Genomic DNA, 14232 nt, shown 5'->3' on the forward strand with positions numbered 1-14232 from the left:
TTTATTCATTTATAAATTTAATATTTTTTATAAGAGGACAAGTATCTCTATGTTTCTTGCTTACAACTGACATAAAGTGAATGTAAATAGAAAAAGCTAAAAGATATTTTTTAACTATTCATATGCAATTTGTTGTGAATTATGAATGAAACAAATGCTTAATATTTAAAGAAATATGTAGTTAACAGTGTATTTTTTTATTTACTTCTGCATGTATATATATATATATATTCATTTTGTTCTTTAAAGTGTGGATTAAACTAGATTGTTACACATCACGAGGAACCTTATTTGATATAAATATCAAAATCAAAAAAGAATTAGGAATAAAAACAGATATTACTTACTTCATCTCCCCAATTATCATTCCATGAATTATCATCTTTTGTAGTCTTTTCAGACTTAACTGATAGTTCTTCTAATTTTTCAGCTAAAAAGGAAACAAATAAATTGTTAAAAATTAAAACAAAGAATCAGCGTTAATCTAATTTAAGTTAACATGGCATCTCAAAACAAAAACAGACCAAAGAAGAAGAAAAATTATTTACTCAAAAATTGAAAAATAGTATAAAGTAAGTTAACTTCCATTAAATATTACTTAGTTACTATTTTTTGCAAAATGGGTCAGCAAAGTTTGAGTGAAGATCAAAAATTTATACAATGTCGTATAAATTGGTGTACTTAAGAAAAAAAGGGGGGAAACAATTGCAGTGCAGTTATAGCAAGTTTTCTGTTAAAAGAAATGGTCCTAATTTGAACTTTTTTAATCATTACATTTAAAATACAATAATCATTGTATTTTAAAAGTAATATAATTGTAATCTATAAGTTAAGGTGTAATTATATTATATATGTATATATATTTATTTGTCATGCTGAAATATGCATACTATATTTCCCAACATTTAAAAACAGTATTATTATCCTATTTAATCCTTTTCTCAGTAAATAAAAATCATTAATATAATTTGTAATCTAATCCACAATCTTGATATGAGTACAGAATAAAATCTATTTTTTGAGATTCCCTCTACATCTGCCTAACACATAAGCATAGAATTTGAAAACTGTTATATGGTTGCTAATGTCTTGAATTCATTAAAATTCATTATTATTTCTCACAAATTCATTATTATTTTCCACCAACACATTTAAATGCATAAGGCCAAAAAAAAAAAAAAAAAAGAGCCTTGGCGAAAATTATATTAACATATACATGACACTTGCTATAAATATTTGATTTCTTAGTGGAACAAGGTGTCCTATGGGGCTCAGCCTTGCAGCTACAATCCCTCTGGGACACTTTTTAAATTTATCAATTCATAATGCATATTTTAAGTAAAGAAATATAATAAAGTGTAAAGTAAAGATTAATATTAAAAATTAATACTAATATTCATTGTAGAGCTCCATATGTTTCAAAAATAAAATATTTTTACAATTCATATTTGATTTTTCATTTAAGCAGTTTATGGTGTTAAATGTGTAATTGCTGTCCTGTATCACTGGAATAAAATATAGACTATTGGAAATGTGTCAATCAACAACATCATCTTCAACCAAATTTCTTCAACAAACCTGTCATTATAAATTATTTTATACTATAATTTTAACCATATAAACCATATACCATAAAATACCATGAAAAACCATAATTTTTTCATTAGAATATTTATTCTATGATTGTCAATATTTATTCTATGATTGAACATAAAGAAATAAAAACAAACTTATTTCTGAGAATCTAGAATTTATTTACAAAAGCAAATCTAGAAATAAGATTAACTTAGCTCTTTTATAATCTTTAAAAATACAGATTCAACTAAATAGTTATATATAATTTTGTAATGTATTTGAAATTTCAATAATTCAACTCATATTCCAAATAATAATAATAATATTTTAGTCTATTTTATTAATAAAAAACTTTTTTTAGTAAAAGATTTAATTCTTATACTTGAAATTAAATTACGCAATTTATACATAAAATATACAACACTAAGCTCACTAGTTTGGCTTTAATATCCTTTTTTAATTCAGTTTTAAAACTTTTTGAACACAAAAATAAAGAAAAAATAATAATCCAATACATTTTATTAATAAAGATCTACTTTTTTTTTTATATAACAGATTAAATTTGTATACTTGATATTATATTTCATAATATCATAATAAATGTAAATGATTAACTATAATCAAATATGTAACATTAGGCTGACAGTTTGGCTCCCATTTCTTAGTTTTACTCAATTTCAGAAATTTTTAAGCACACAAACATAAAAAAATCATAATTAAAATAATAATATTCCAGTACATTTTATCAATAAAAAACCTTGTTTCTTCAAGTAAAACAATTAAGTCTCTTATAGAGACTTAATTGTTTTACTTGAAACATAATTTTATATATCATAGATCAAATAAGCAACGCTAAGCTACTAAGTTCGGTTTTAATGCCTTTGTTTTGTTCAATTTCAAAACTTTTTAAACATATAAATTAAAAATCTCATACCAGCTGATTCTGCTGATGGTGTGTCACTTTGAGGAGAAGGATTGTTCTGGGATTTTACATTCGATTTATAAAATTTATCAGTTAAAGATGTAACTGCCCAAGAAGTCCATGAAGCAGCAATGGAAGCAGGTGTTGTAGATTGTAACTCTGCCTCTAAATTAAATAAATTGCATATAGATAAAATTAGAATGAAATAAAATGTAGGCAATGACATTAATAAAGATTAATAAGATATTATTCAAACCATTGCAAAACAAATTCTAAAATATTGAACAATTGAAAAAGTCCTGATTTTTTTTATAAGATTAAAAATGTAAATTGCATAAAATTTAAAAGAAAATCCCCATTTCATCTTAAAATTTTTTTTAAAAAAAGTGATTTTTTTTTAAGAAACTCATAGCAAACATTTACTGTATGAATATTTTTTCCAAAAAGTAATTTTATGCTTCAAAATTATTTTTACGTTTAAAAAAATATTTTTTTAATTAAGCATTAAATTAATTTTAAAAACACTGAAATATAATTTGTGTAAATGTAAATTGCGTAAATGTATTAGTGTAAATTTAAATGTAACTTAAAAGAAAATCCCTATTTCATCTTAAAATGCGAATAAAAAATTTAAGAAACTCATAGCAAATGATTGCTATACCAATATTTTTGGTAAAAATATTTTTCAAAAAAGTAATTTTATGATTTAAAAGTAATTTTATGTTTTAAAAGTAATTTTATGTTTAAATAATATTTTTTTAATAAACATTAAATTAATTTTAAAAACACTGAAATGTAATTTGTGTAAATGTAAATTGTGTTAAACTTAAAAGAAAATCCCTATCTCATCTTAACCCTTTGTAACTCAACAACTCTGATATAAGAAATATTTATGCGGATGTTAGAATACATCATATTAAGCGTGTAAAAAATAATTAAAAAATTAAGACCTTAAAATTAAAAATTTTTTGATAAAAAGAATTTGTTGAACATCTCCAATATTGTGAAAAATAGCACAAAAATTCCAATATATTTAAAACTTCATGTGAAAAATTTTGAAATTGTTGTTTTTATGGTAACAAAGTCTCACACCACATTTTTCAATCCCTCCTTAGCCAAATATACAATCAAGGGGATTGTTGTAAAAAAATTGTATATCCTGCAATTATGTAGTGGAACAATTCTTGCTAAACGCATTATAATATTGGTAGCTGCACCAAGATTTGGTTCCCCCGAGTTTGCAATATTTTCTTTACCTGAATTTAGTTCGATTTTATAGGTAAATCCACCTCATTATAGGATTGAATTTTCATGTATGTTGTAGATATGTAACGCGGTGATACAAAGGGTTAAAATGCGGAGGAAAAAAAATTTATTAAGAAACGCATAGAAGCATTCTTAAGAGACTGTACTAATATTTTTGATTAAAATATTTTTTCCAAAAAGTAATTTTATGTTTTAAAAATAATTTTACATTTAAAAAAATATTTTTTTAAATAATTTTAAAAACACTGAAATGCCCATAGTCAATCAATTTAGACACATAATAACTCTCCTTAAACACTGTAGCATATTGCTTGCAGAGCAAGCAATAAGAGTAATGAAAAAAAAATATGTTAAAAAAATCAAGGGGAAAAAAACAGCTTAACAGACCCATTTTCTCAATCAGACTCGGATCATCTGAAACTTTTTGCAGCTTAGTAAGAAAACCTCCAATTCCTTTAAAAGCCTAAAAAATAAACATTTATAAAACAATTTTTTAAAAATAAGAACAAAGAAAACAAGATATCTTAATTGTTACTTGTTAATAAGAAATTAATAGGAAACAAATAATAGTTTACAGAATTAAAAATACTTAACTTTTTTTAAATTCTCAGGTAACATAAACATTAGCATTGATCAAGTATGTAACAAGTTTTAACACCAAACAAAAACTTTAAAACTGTTCATTGAAAACAATTAGAAACAGTTATTACTGCAAAAATTGTGATTTCAAGTAGAGGTTTCAAATAATAAATTGAAATTCTAATTACAGAGGTTTTAAATGATGAACATTCCAATTAGCAGAATAAATTTGTTGATGGAACCAACGAATTTAATTTCATATCAGTTTTGTTTGATAGCATATTGAACAGTGACACAATATTGTGATATTACAAAGGTTACTTGCGTAAAAATATAAGTGTCGCAAAAAGACAAAAAAAAAACAGTTTTAAAAAATTTAATGAACTACAATTTCTAACTGTTCAATGATGAAAAAGTCCTGATATGAGGCTTTACTTTCTCTCTCAAAAAGTTAAAAATGTAGCACAATTATTTTATTATTAGCTTTTGATTTCAAAGAAAAAAAACCTATAATTAATATATTTGAAATCTAATGCTTATGGTTCGAAATTTAGTTCTAAAATTATGGAACGATGATTTTTCTAAAATAAATGTTCATAAAATAAAAAATACACTCTTTAAATTTAAACATTAAGATAATGTATAAAAAAACAGGATCCTCCAGGTTGGCAGTTCCCAAATTTTTTCAGCTACAGAAACCTAAATGATCAAACTTTTTAAGGGGGAACTCTGACTTTTAAAAAAAGTTATTAGAAGGTAAGAATATGCCAACAAAAAAAAACACAAAATAATTTAGAAATATTTAATATGATGAATAAAATTTTTAATTGTTTCATGAATAAGAGATTTAAAATTAGATTTCATGTTAAGCATTTGAATTCACAAGTATGCAGTGACTTTCAGTCCAGTAACTTTTGGTGTATGCATTAATCAAATTGAATAAAATAAAAATGAGTTATGATTTCTAAAGAAAAAAAAAACTATTATGAACTGTGAAAATGGTTATCGGAGAAAAATAATTCTTTAATCTAGAATTTGGCTATTTTATTAAAATTTTAAAGTTCAATGAGAAATACTAATGCAAACATTTGTAAATCAATACCCATTTAGTAACTTATACAATATGTTGTTATTGGAGAAAAAAAATTATATTTTTTAAAATTTGCTATTTTTTATAGGAATTTTACTCAAATAATTTCTTAAAAACAACATAAATATTTAATATCCTAATCAATTATAGGTTGGATACAAACCTATTAGGTGTTTCAATTGTGGTGACTTATTTAAAAAAAAAATTATATTTCAAGGAACTAACTTGGAAACCTAAATTTTTTGGAAACTGCTGCTCTAAGTATCGAAAAAAATGCCTAAATTAAATTATTTCTTTTTTTCAGTTTCCTAAGCCTGAAGTTTAAAACACTAGATAAGTTTTTCTTAAGTGTTAAGTACAATCACTAAACCCTGTTGTAAAACTTATGTAATAATTTATGATAACTGTAAAGTTAAGTGAATTTCAGTTTTAGATTCAGTTTTAGAAACCAAAACAAACATTTTTCCTACTTACTTGGTCCCTTATATCCTTTTCTGGATCAACAGTGAAATGACAGAGAGCAGGTAAAACTTTGGTAGCACAATCATTAATACTGTAATAATGCTCAGTAGCAGATAAAGCCAGAATAGCTGCTGTTCTTGCGGGTGGAAACGGATCTCTTAAAGCTCGCAAAAAAGCGGCAATCAAAACTTTCTTTCTTGTCTGTAAAATTATTATAGCATACTTGAAACAAACTTACACTTTATGACAATAAGCAAGCTTTATATTAATCGCATTGACACGTAATATGGTATTATGCAACAATGTAAATTATAAAGTTCATTGCGCAGATTTTAGTTTAAAACATGTAAATAATAGATCACATTTTTGCTTCAAAATACCATTACCATTTGCTAAAGATTTTAAATTACATTTCATCTAGGCTGCATAGAATGCTTTTTTATATTAATCACATTAATGCTTAATGTATTATGGAACAATATAAACTTAAAGAAAATAATGCAGATTTTTGTCAAAAGTACATAACTAACAAGTAATATAAAAATAAAATAAAAATTAAAGTCAATTCCTACTTAGTACAACAAACAAGATATTTATTTTAGTTATTTTATTTATTCCTAAATTTATATTCTGCTAAATATCTTATATAAGAGAAATTTTCCCCCCATATAAAACTAATTAATTGAATCTAATTAATGAATTATAATATTTGAAAAAGTAGAAACATCAAATGTCATACACTAAAAGAAAAATTAAAAAAATGTATTTGAACTAGAGTGGATGAATAAAAAGTATTTTATTAACGATTGAAAATTTGAACAAGATATAGGGAGAGTGTGAACTAATAGTAGGAATTGAATAAAGTCTAAAATGTATTTGAACTTGAGTGGATNATATGGGGAGAGTATGAACTAATAGTAGGAATTGAAATAAATCATTTTTTTTAAACTAAAAATATACTTAAAAAAGAAACACATAAAATACTACAGAATATCTAGAATTATATTTAGGTTATATAGAATGCTTACATTAAAGAATTAACTTTATGATAATATAAATTTAATATGCACACTTAATATTAATCACATTGAGGATGAGGCATAATGTGACATAGCATAACATGCACGGGAATGATATTTAACTTTCAGAAAAATTTTAGCAGCAAGAGATACAGGATGTTATATTGATTATAGTTTAAAATATAACTAAATGATTTTTATTTTTTTTTGCTCTTAACTCCTAACCTTTAATATAAGTAGGACTCACGACAGTATGGCGACATTGTTATAATTGTCGTCAAATGTTCCACGAATGTCGCTAAAATGATACACATGGATGACAAATTGTCGCTTTGAAATATGTTAAGAAATTATAAAATAGTAACGAGAAATAGTTTGTTTGTTTTTTGCATCGAAATCTATGAATTTGAAGGGGGGAATGTAGAACTAATTTTATTCGTAGGTTAGGTTTCAGCTTGAAGATTTTTCAAATGGAATAACTGAAACTGTCTGGTTCAAAGAATTTTAAATGTTAAAATGTCAAATTTAAATGCTTTGCATTCATGCACTGACAGTGCAATTGCTGATTAATAAAACATAAGAGACATAAACAGTTCCCTGCCTCCTACACAGGCTGGTCGGCTGACGAAATTAATATCAATAATATTGATTACATGTGCTGCATTCTGTTTTTATTTAAATGCAAAGTAATTTCTAAAAGTGATGCAAAATTATAGAATAAAATATATTGTAATACAGTGAAAGTTTAATAACAGAAGATATGAAACTTGAACTTCAAAAAATTTTGAAATAGAGTATTTTAATTTTTCTAAAAATAATATTTTTTCTTTACTCACTTGTGGATGAAGATAAGAGGCAATTTTTCCAAGGCAAACAGTTGTATTTGTTCTAATTCCGCCCTAAATCACAAAATAAATATAATCAAAGCTTTGTAACAAAAGGAGAGTTGTAAATTAAATCAATTGTTTCCCATATTTTAGCTTTTTATCATCAGACTATACAAATCATGAATAATTTCTTTCAAATCCTATAGTATTGACTTCATATGTGCTGTTACTATCAAACACGACATTTCAAGTTGAATATCAGGTTAAATATTTTAATAAAATAGAGTTACATAGGTTATTCAATAGGGCAGGACAATATATGAATCTATAGCGAAATATTCATATTTTCTAAACATAGCAATAAGATTATTTTAAATTGAAGGCAATATTCTATGTTAGAAAATCAAGAAACATAATAGGGCAAGTGCTTTTGATAACAATGATGAATATGATATTACTATGATATTAAATTTCATTCAGGTTAAGAAAATTTGAAGCAATGCAAAAATAAATTACAGAGCACTTCCGATTATCTGGATTAATCACCGGGACAGGTCGCACGGACAATCGAAAAACACGGATAATCCGAAAACTCCTTTTATTCAATATCAGTACAATAAATATAAAAATTACTGACATTTGCAGCATAACATCAAACTAGGAATTTTCCTTATTAAAAAATGTGTAATGCGTCTTCGCCATATATCGATACACATCTGATATTAGTATCAAAGTTGTCATTTGAACCCAAAAATTATAAAAAATTACTAAAGTGTCCACCAAATTACCCCCGTAACACCGGCTACTAATAGTAATTTGAATGCAATGGAGAGAAATGCCTATNTACTATCATCACTATTTGATTTAACAACATAACGATGTCTTCATCAGTCAAATACTGGAAGCCAGGCTCACATGCATCACTTTGAAACCAATCTTCTAAATTTTCTTCATCAAGAATTTCGAAACCTTAGATTTCTTTTGGCTTGCTCGAGAATACTGTTATATTTTTCTTGAACATCTGAAGAGGATTGTTCATCAAGCGGTATGATCTTTCTTCAAGATTGTGATAACGTAGACGATTTTACCTTTGACCATGCTGCTGATATTCCATAGACTGCAATCCAATTACGAATATTGCTTCCAAAAATTTTGTAGTGTTATAACTTCATGAATCAAATTTTTTTAATCTTGAAAATGTTTCACTTTATATTTTTTGTGTGACTCCGGAATGTGCACGGATAATCCGCGCATGGATAATCGAGAGTGTACTGTATTTAAATTTAAAAAATATTAATATATATATTGCAAAATATCAATAATCACTGACATTATATCACAGTATAAAATGTATCTCACAATACAGTTAAAGTTTGTAGCCCCACCTGTTCATCTTTGCTTTGAAGGCGAGCAAAATGTTTCAACATCTCATCATTCAAGTTCTGGTAGTTCAGCTTAGGGGCTAAATACATCATGCACTTAAAAAAGAAATACAAAAAATTAATACCGGCTTCATTGTGGGACAAAGAAATAATCTAAGAAACATCTTTCAATGAAAATCAGGATATTTTCTGGAAAAGTCTATAAAATATCAGATTATTTTTAAAAGGTGTAAAACTAAAAAACTTGTTATTTTGCTGTGCTTAAGTATAATAAAGGAAAACTTAATGCAAAAGAATAATAAAATATACTATGCTTAATTTAATAATTACTTTGTTGAGGACAAAATGTTTTAACAATTGAGTTCTCACTATAATTTTATTACAGAAGCACTGAACAACTCATAAAAGTTTAAGATCAATATAAAGAAATTTCTTACACTACTGTTGCATTAAAAACACAACCCGTATCAGTTTGTTCATATTCCTTTCTAGCAACATTTGATTTAAATTTGTAATAGAGTTTTTTAAATTTATATGCTAATTTTTGTTAGAATAAAGAAATTTTTGCTCAATATAAATAAATTTCGTACACTACTGTTGCATTAAAAACACAACTAGTATCAGCTTGTTCAAAACCCTTTATAGCAATATTTAATTTAAATTTGTAATTAAGTTTCTTAAATTTATATACTAATTTATATAATAATTAAATTTATATACTAACTTATGTTTTAAAAAAATTAAAGAAAGAAATTATAGCTAAACGGCCAGGAATTTTACGAGTGTGAAAAATCTTAAATTTTTCATGGGAAAATAGGAACAACAAAAATGCCTAAATTATTAGTCTTTACAAGCATTTTTATTAAAATTTTGTAGAAAATAGATCATTTTGACCTCATATTAAATTAGTCTGAAAGCTCTGATTTAAAATAATTACTATCCAGACTATTAACTATTCAAAATTGAGGTGTTTTGCTAAAATCTTACAAATAATCAAAAATGAGTATTTTATTATAAAAATGTAAAGTTTATTTCTCCAACTAAATCAAAGTCTTATATCTCAACTCTTATTAGTTGGTGACTATAATAACCTTTATAATTTCACAAAGACAAAGATGTGGCAGAGAATTTTTTTAAAAAAGTTAACAACGTAAATGCATTAAATGGTCCACAAACAATTTTTTTTCAAGCTATTGAATATACTAAATCTGTATATTTCACCAAGATTTTTAAAATGCATATATATTTATAACCAAAATAAAATACATAAAATTAATACACGGCTGAACAATTATTTATGAAATTGTAAATAGTTTAATAAATAAATTGATTTTTTAAAATTCATTGACGCAAAGTCATTGAGAAAAAAACTTTTGAATTTATCTAAATCAAAATTATTTTAAGAATTAATTTCTTACTATTCGAACCAACTCACCCTAATATCTATAGGGAATAATTTTTTTGATTATCAAATCTTTACACTCATTTAGATATTTTAAAAGTCAAAAAATAATTTAAAAGCCACAGATCAATTTTATACTAAATAACAATATATCTCAATTAAAGTTACAATGAGTAAGACAAAATTTCATGCATTAATAATTTATACCAACAAAATAATAACAAATACCTTTATTGTTTGATCTCTTATAGTTGGGTTGGTATCTAAGAAACCCTGGGCAATGTTTGGAAATATTTGATTATTAATTACAGAAGGCTGAATGTGATCGATAAACTGTTCAACCTATAATAAGAAAACAGCGATTAATTTTGTTATTATAATAATCTAAGGAAACATAATTATGATATAATAATATCCTTTTTATATCCTTTGTGATAATATATCAAGTTTTAATATGAATTGGATAGAAAGTCTACATAGAGAAGTAACAAAGAAAGAAAGTTCAAAGAGTAAGTAGTTCCGTTAATACATAGTAAGTTCAAAGTTTTGCTTATCACAACTTATGTAGTGGTAGTTGCATAAACATTCACTAGATATTATGAGCATAGACATTTGGGAAAAACTTGGAAATCGCTTATATGTTTGCTGTATAGCAAATGGTTAAAACATTGTACAATTGAAACATGTGATAAAAACTTTGAAACTTCCTCTATTCATTATTATGTAGACTGTCCATGCTCAATTTACTCTTCATTAAAATACAAATGAATTAATAATTACAAATTAATAAATCTGAATTTTGAATTTTTCGTCACTTATGTTAATTTTGCTATTGCACGACAGTATATTGAATAGAGTTTTGCAACAGATGAGCAAAGATTGAGCTGTTTTCATATAGCTTTCACACGTAGATTATTACAACTTTTTTAAGATTATTAAGCAATACTTTTTTCAATAAATTTAAGATAGTGTTGAATAAATTTTAAAAAAATTAAAGAACAAATCACAACATACTTTTTTAATAAAATGTTAAAAAATAAAGTAACTTCAAATAAGAAATATAATTTTGATACTTTTAACAATTTACTAGCATTGAAACTAATAGTAATTTATTAATAATGCTTTTATTAATTTAGTTATTATAACTTAATGACAACAAATAATTTTTTAATAATTTAACTTTGCCTATGTCTTTCTTAAAGCTTGCATAATATTAATCAATCGCATTAATATTTACAAACATTATTAGGATTGCCACAAATGCAAAAGAAAAAAATTCCTGATTTTCCAGATTGATTTTAGTTAGTTTTCCTGATTTCTGTAACTGGCTGCATAAACCTTATTATTAATTGTTCAGTTAATTAATCAGTTATGCCTCATTTATATACACAAACAGTAGCATTGTTAGCAGAGGGCAATAAAGGACATTTGCCCTTGGGTGCACTGAATTCATGAAAAAATAACTAAACTGTTTTTCTTTTTTCAATCGCTAATTATGGGACTCGTAATTATTTTGAAATTTTATCCGATTTACTAATAAGTTGAACTGTTATTACTGTAATTTGCTTTATATGTCGTTTTTTTTAATTATTAATATCAAGTTAGATTAATTTTCAAAAAATAATTTTTAATTGAAAAACTCTTATTTAATAAAAAATTTAACAAACTAATGCCAAGTGCAGTGGGTTTCAAATTTTAAATAATAATTTCAAAGTGGTCTGAAAAGCCCCTTAATGACATATTGCAAGGGGGTGCAAAAACTGGGTTTGTCTCCAACTGCCCCTGCTGTGAATCCTAGCTATGTGTCTATACATAAAATATGTAACAAAACATTTATACTTATTAGATTTGAAAAAAAAAATTCTTTCTTAAAAAAAATATAAGACCAAATATTTTTTGGGGAAAAATTGTGGCTTTTTAGGTATCTGAAACTCAAATTAATTCATTATCCCTGATTTTTAGAGCATTTTATTAAAACTCCCTGACATTTACAGAGTGGTAAAATTCTTAGAATTTTCCCTGATCTGTTTCCATCTTATCAAATAAATTTTATTTTAAAACACATTTCTTTAAACAAAGTCAGCTTGCTTACCTGCTGTAAAAGTTTAGCCCTTGTTGCTCTATCCTTAGACGAAAACATTTTTACAATACATGGTACAATTTTTTTCTGGTACTCATCCTCGGGCAATAGCTTTCCTAACTGAAATATTTAAGCACAGCAACCATTAAAACAAAATAGAAAAAAATCTAACAAACACAAAACAAATACGATTAACAAATACCTTAAACATGGGGGTTAAAACAGAAGAACCAGCATTTCCAAATTCAAAGGCATTAACAAGTTCAGGTAATACTTTATACAGGCATATATCTTGCGGAAAAGAATCCAGTGAAGAAGATAAATTATTAAAAAATTTCAATTTTTCCTCAGTGTCTTTGATCTAAATAAATAAAATGAACATTTATTTAACAGAACCACAGGAATTTCTTAATAGCTAATATACAGTCCCTGGCAAAATTATTAAACGCACAATAAGATTCTACAGGATTCCCACTCTTTTAACAAAGCAAAAATTAAGCACTTTCAAGGACTTTTTTTTAAAAAAATTAAGGACGTTTTTTGAAAAATTAAGGACTTTAAAAATAGTATAATTGCTTATTATCATCGAATAAATATATATCATCAGTGACAGTGCAAATTATTTAACTTTCTTAAAAAAATTAATAAATAAAAAAATAAAAAATAATTTTAATATAATGAAAGTACTGATAAAATTGTATTACTTACCAGGGCTTGCTAAAGTAGGCCCAGACAATTTTTGCAAACCTGGGTTGAGTTTTTTTAAAAAAATTTCAGATTGTGAAGGATTAACAACATCTATGAAACTTATCTGTATTCCCTTTTTAATCATTTCATTCAAAATGAATTGTAAAACTAGGTGCAGAAATTAAAATTTGCAATTTCTTTTAATATATTAAAAAAAAAGAGTAAATAAAGAAATTTGGGAAAAATATTGAAAAAATTATTACAAGTTTTTATAATTTGCTACAAGACATGCATCACATATTCAGTTGTGGGCCAATCTTGGTAAATATTCAGTTACGCCAAAGAAAAAAAATTCGGTTGACAAATTGTTTAAGTTAAAAGGGTACTTTTTTTTTCATTGGGCTTAACTTAATGCAGTAGAGTGCCGATTATCCGAACCCTTATTATCTGAACTAGGTCCGAATTCGCTTGTTTTTTCCTTTTTTTTTTTAAAGTTTAGAATAGTTTTTAACTTAATGACAATTTTTCTAAATTTAGAAGAATAAATAATAACCACTACATCTGAAGACCATGTTTAATTAACAACCTTTTTTAGCACTTTTCTTATAGTAGCTATACATACATGTATTGTTATGCAGTGCTGAAGTGAAGTTAATGAATAGTGATTACAGTGCTTGGAATCTTGGAATAAAATTCTTAACAGAAAAACAAATGAAACTATACTGAACGAACTAGGTAATAAAAGAACGGCGTTTCGTTTTAAAACATTGAAGTGAAAAATTTCTTATCAACTATGCTGAAAAATTAAGCACTTTTAAAAACCTTGTACCAAAATTAAGTACTTTTAAGGGCCCTTATTTTCCAAAATAAAAGTTAAGCAGTTTTTAAGGACCATGGGAACCCTGTTCTATGTAAAATCTTAATTATCAGATGATACTATA

The 14232-nt window shown here is 25.3% G+C and overlaps 2 protein-coding genes across 3 annotated transcripts in view; one reads left to right on the top strand and one right to left on the bottom strand.

Moving 5' to 3' along the window:
- LOC107440675 (NADH dehydrogenase (ubiquinone) B15 subunit) overlaps positions 1–14232 on the top strand; it is a 123070-nt gene that overhangs the window by 87472 nt on the left and 21366 nt on the right. The window lies entirely within an intron of this gene.
- Positions 1–14232, bottom strand: part of LOC107440674 (N-terminal kinase-like protein yata) — a 30177-nt gene that overhangs the window by 7583 nt on the left and 8362 nt on the right. For both annotated transcript variants that reach the window (XM_043053293.2, XM_043053292.2), the window contains exons 8-16: positions 12807–12965; positions 12617–12724; positions 10753–10866; positions 9126–9218; positions 7750–7812; positions 5907–6095; positions 4151–4226; positions 2510–2662; positions 348–430 (exon numbers count right to left, since the gene is read on the bottom strand). In XM_043053293.2, coding sequence (XP_042909227.1) covers positions 348–430; positions 2510–2662; positions 4151–4226; positions 5907–6095; positions 7750–7812; positions 9126–9218; positions 10753–10866; positions 12617–12724; positions 12807–12965 — 1038 coding nt within the window. The remainder of the gene's footprint in view (positions 1–347; positions 431–2509; positions 2663–4150; positions 4227–5906; positions 6096–7749; positions 7813–9125; positions 9219–10752; positions 10867–12616; positions 12725–12806; positions 12966–14232) is intronic.

This window comes from Parasteatoda tepidariorum, chromosome 9 (genome assembly GCF_043381705.1).
Source record: "Parasteatoda tepidariorum isolate YZ-2023 chromosome 9, CAS_Ptep_4.0, whole genome shotgun sequence".
NCBI lineage: Eukaryota > Metazoa > Arthropoda > Arachnida > Araneae > Theridiidae > Parasteatoda > Parasteatoda tepidariorum.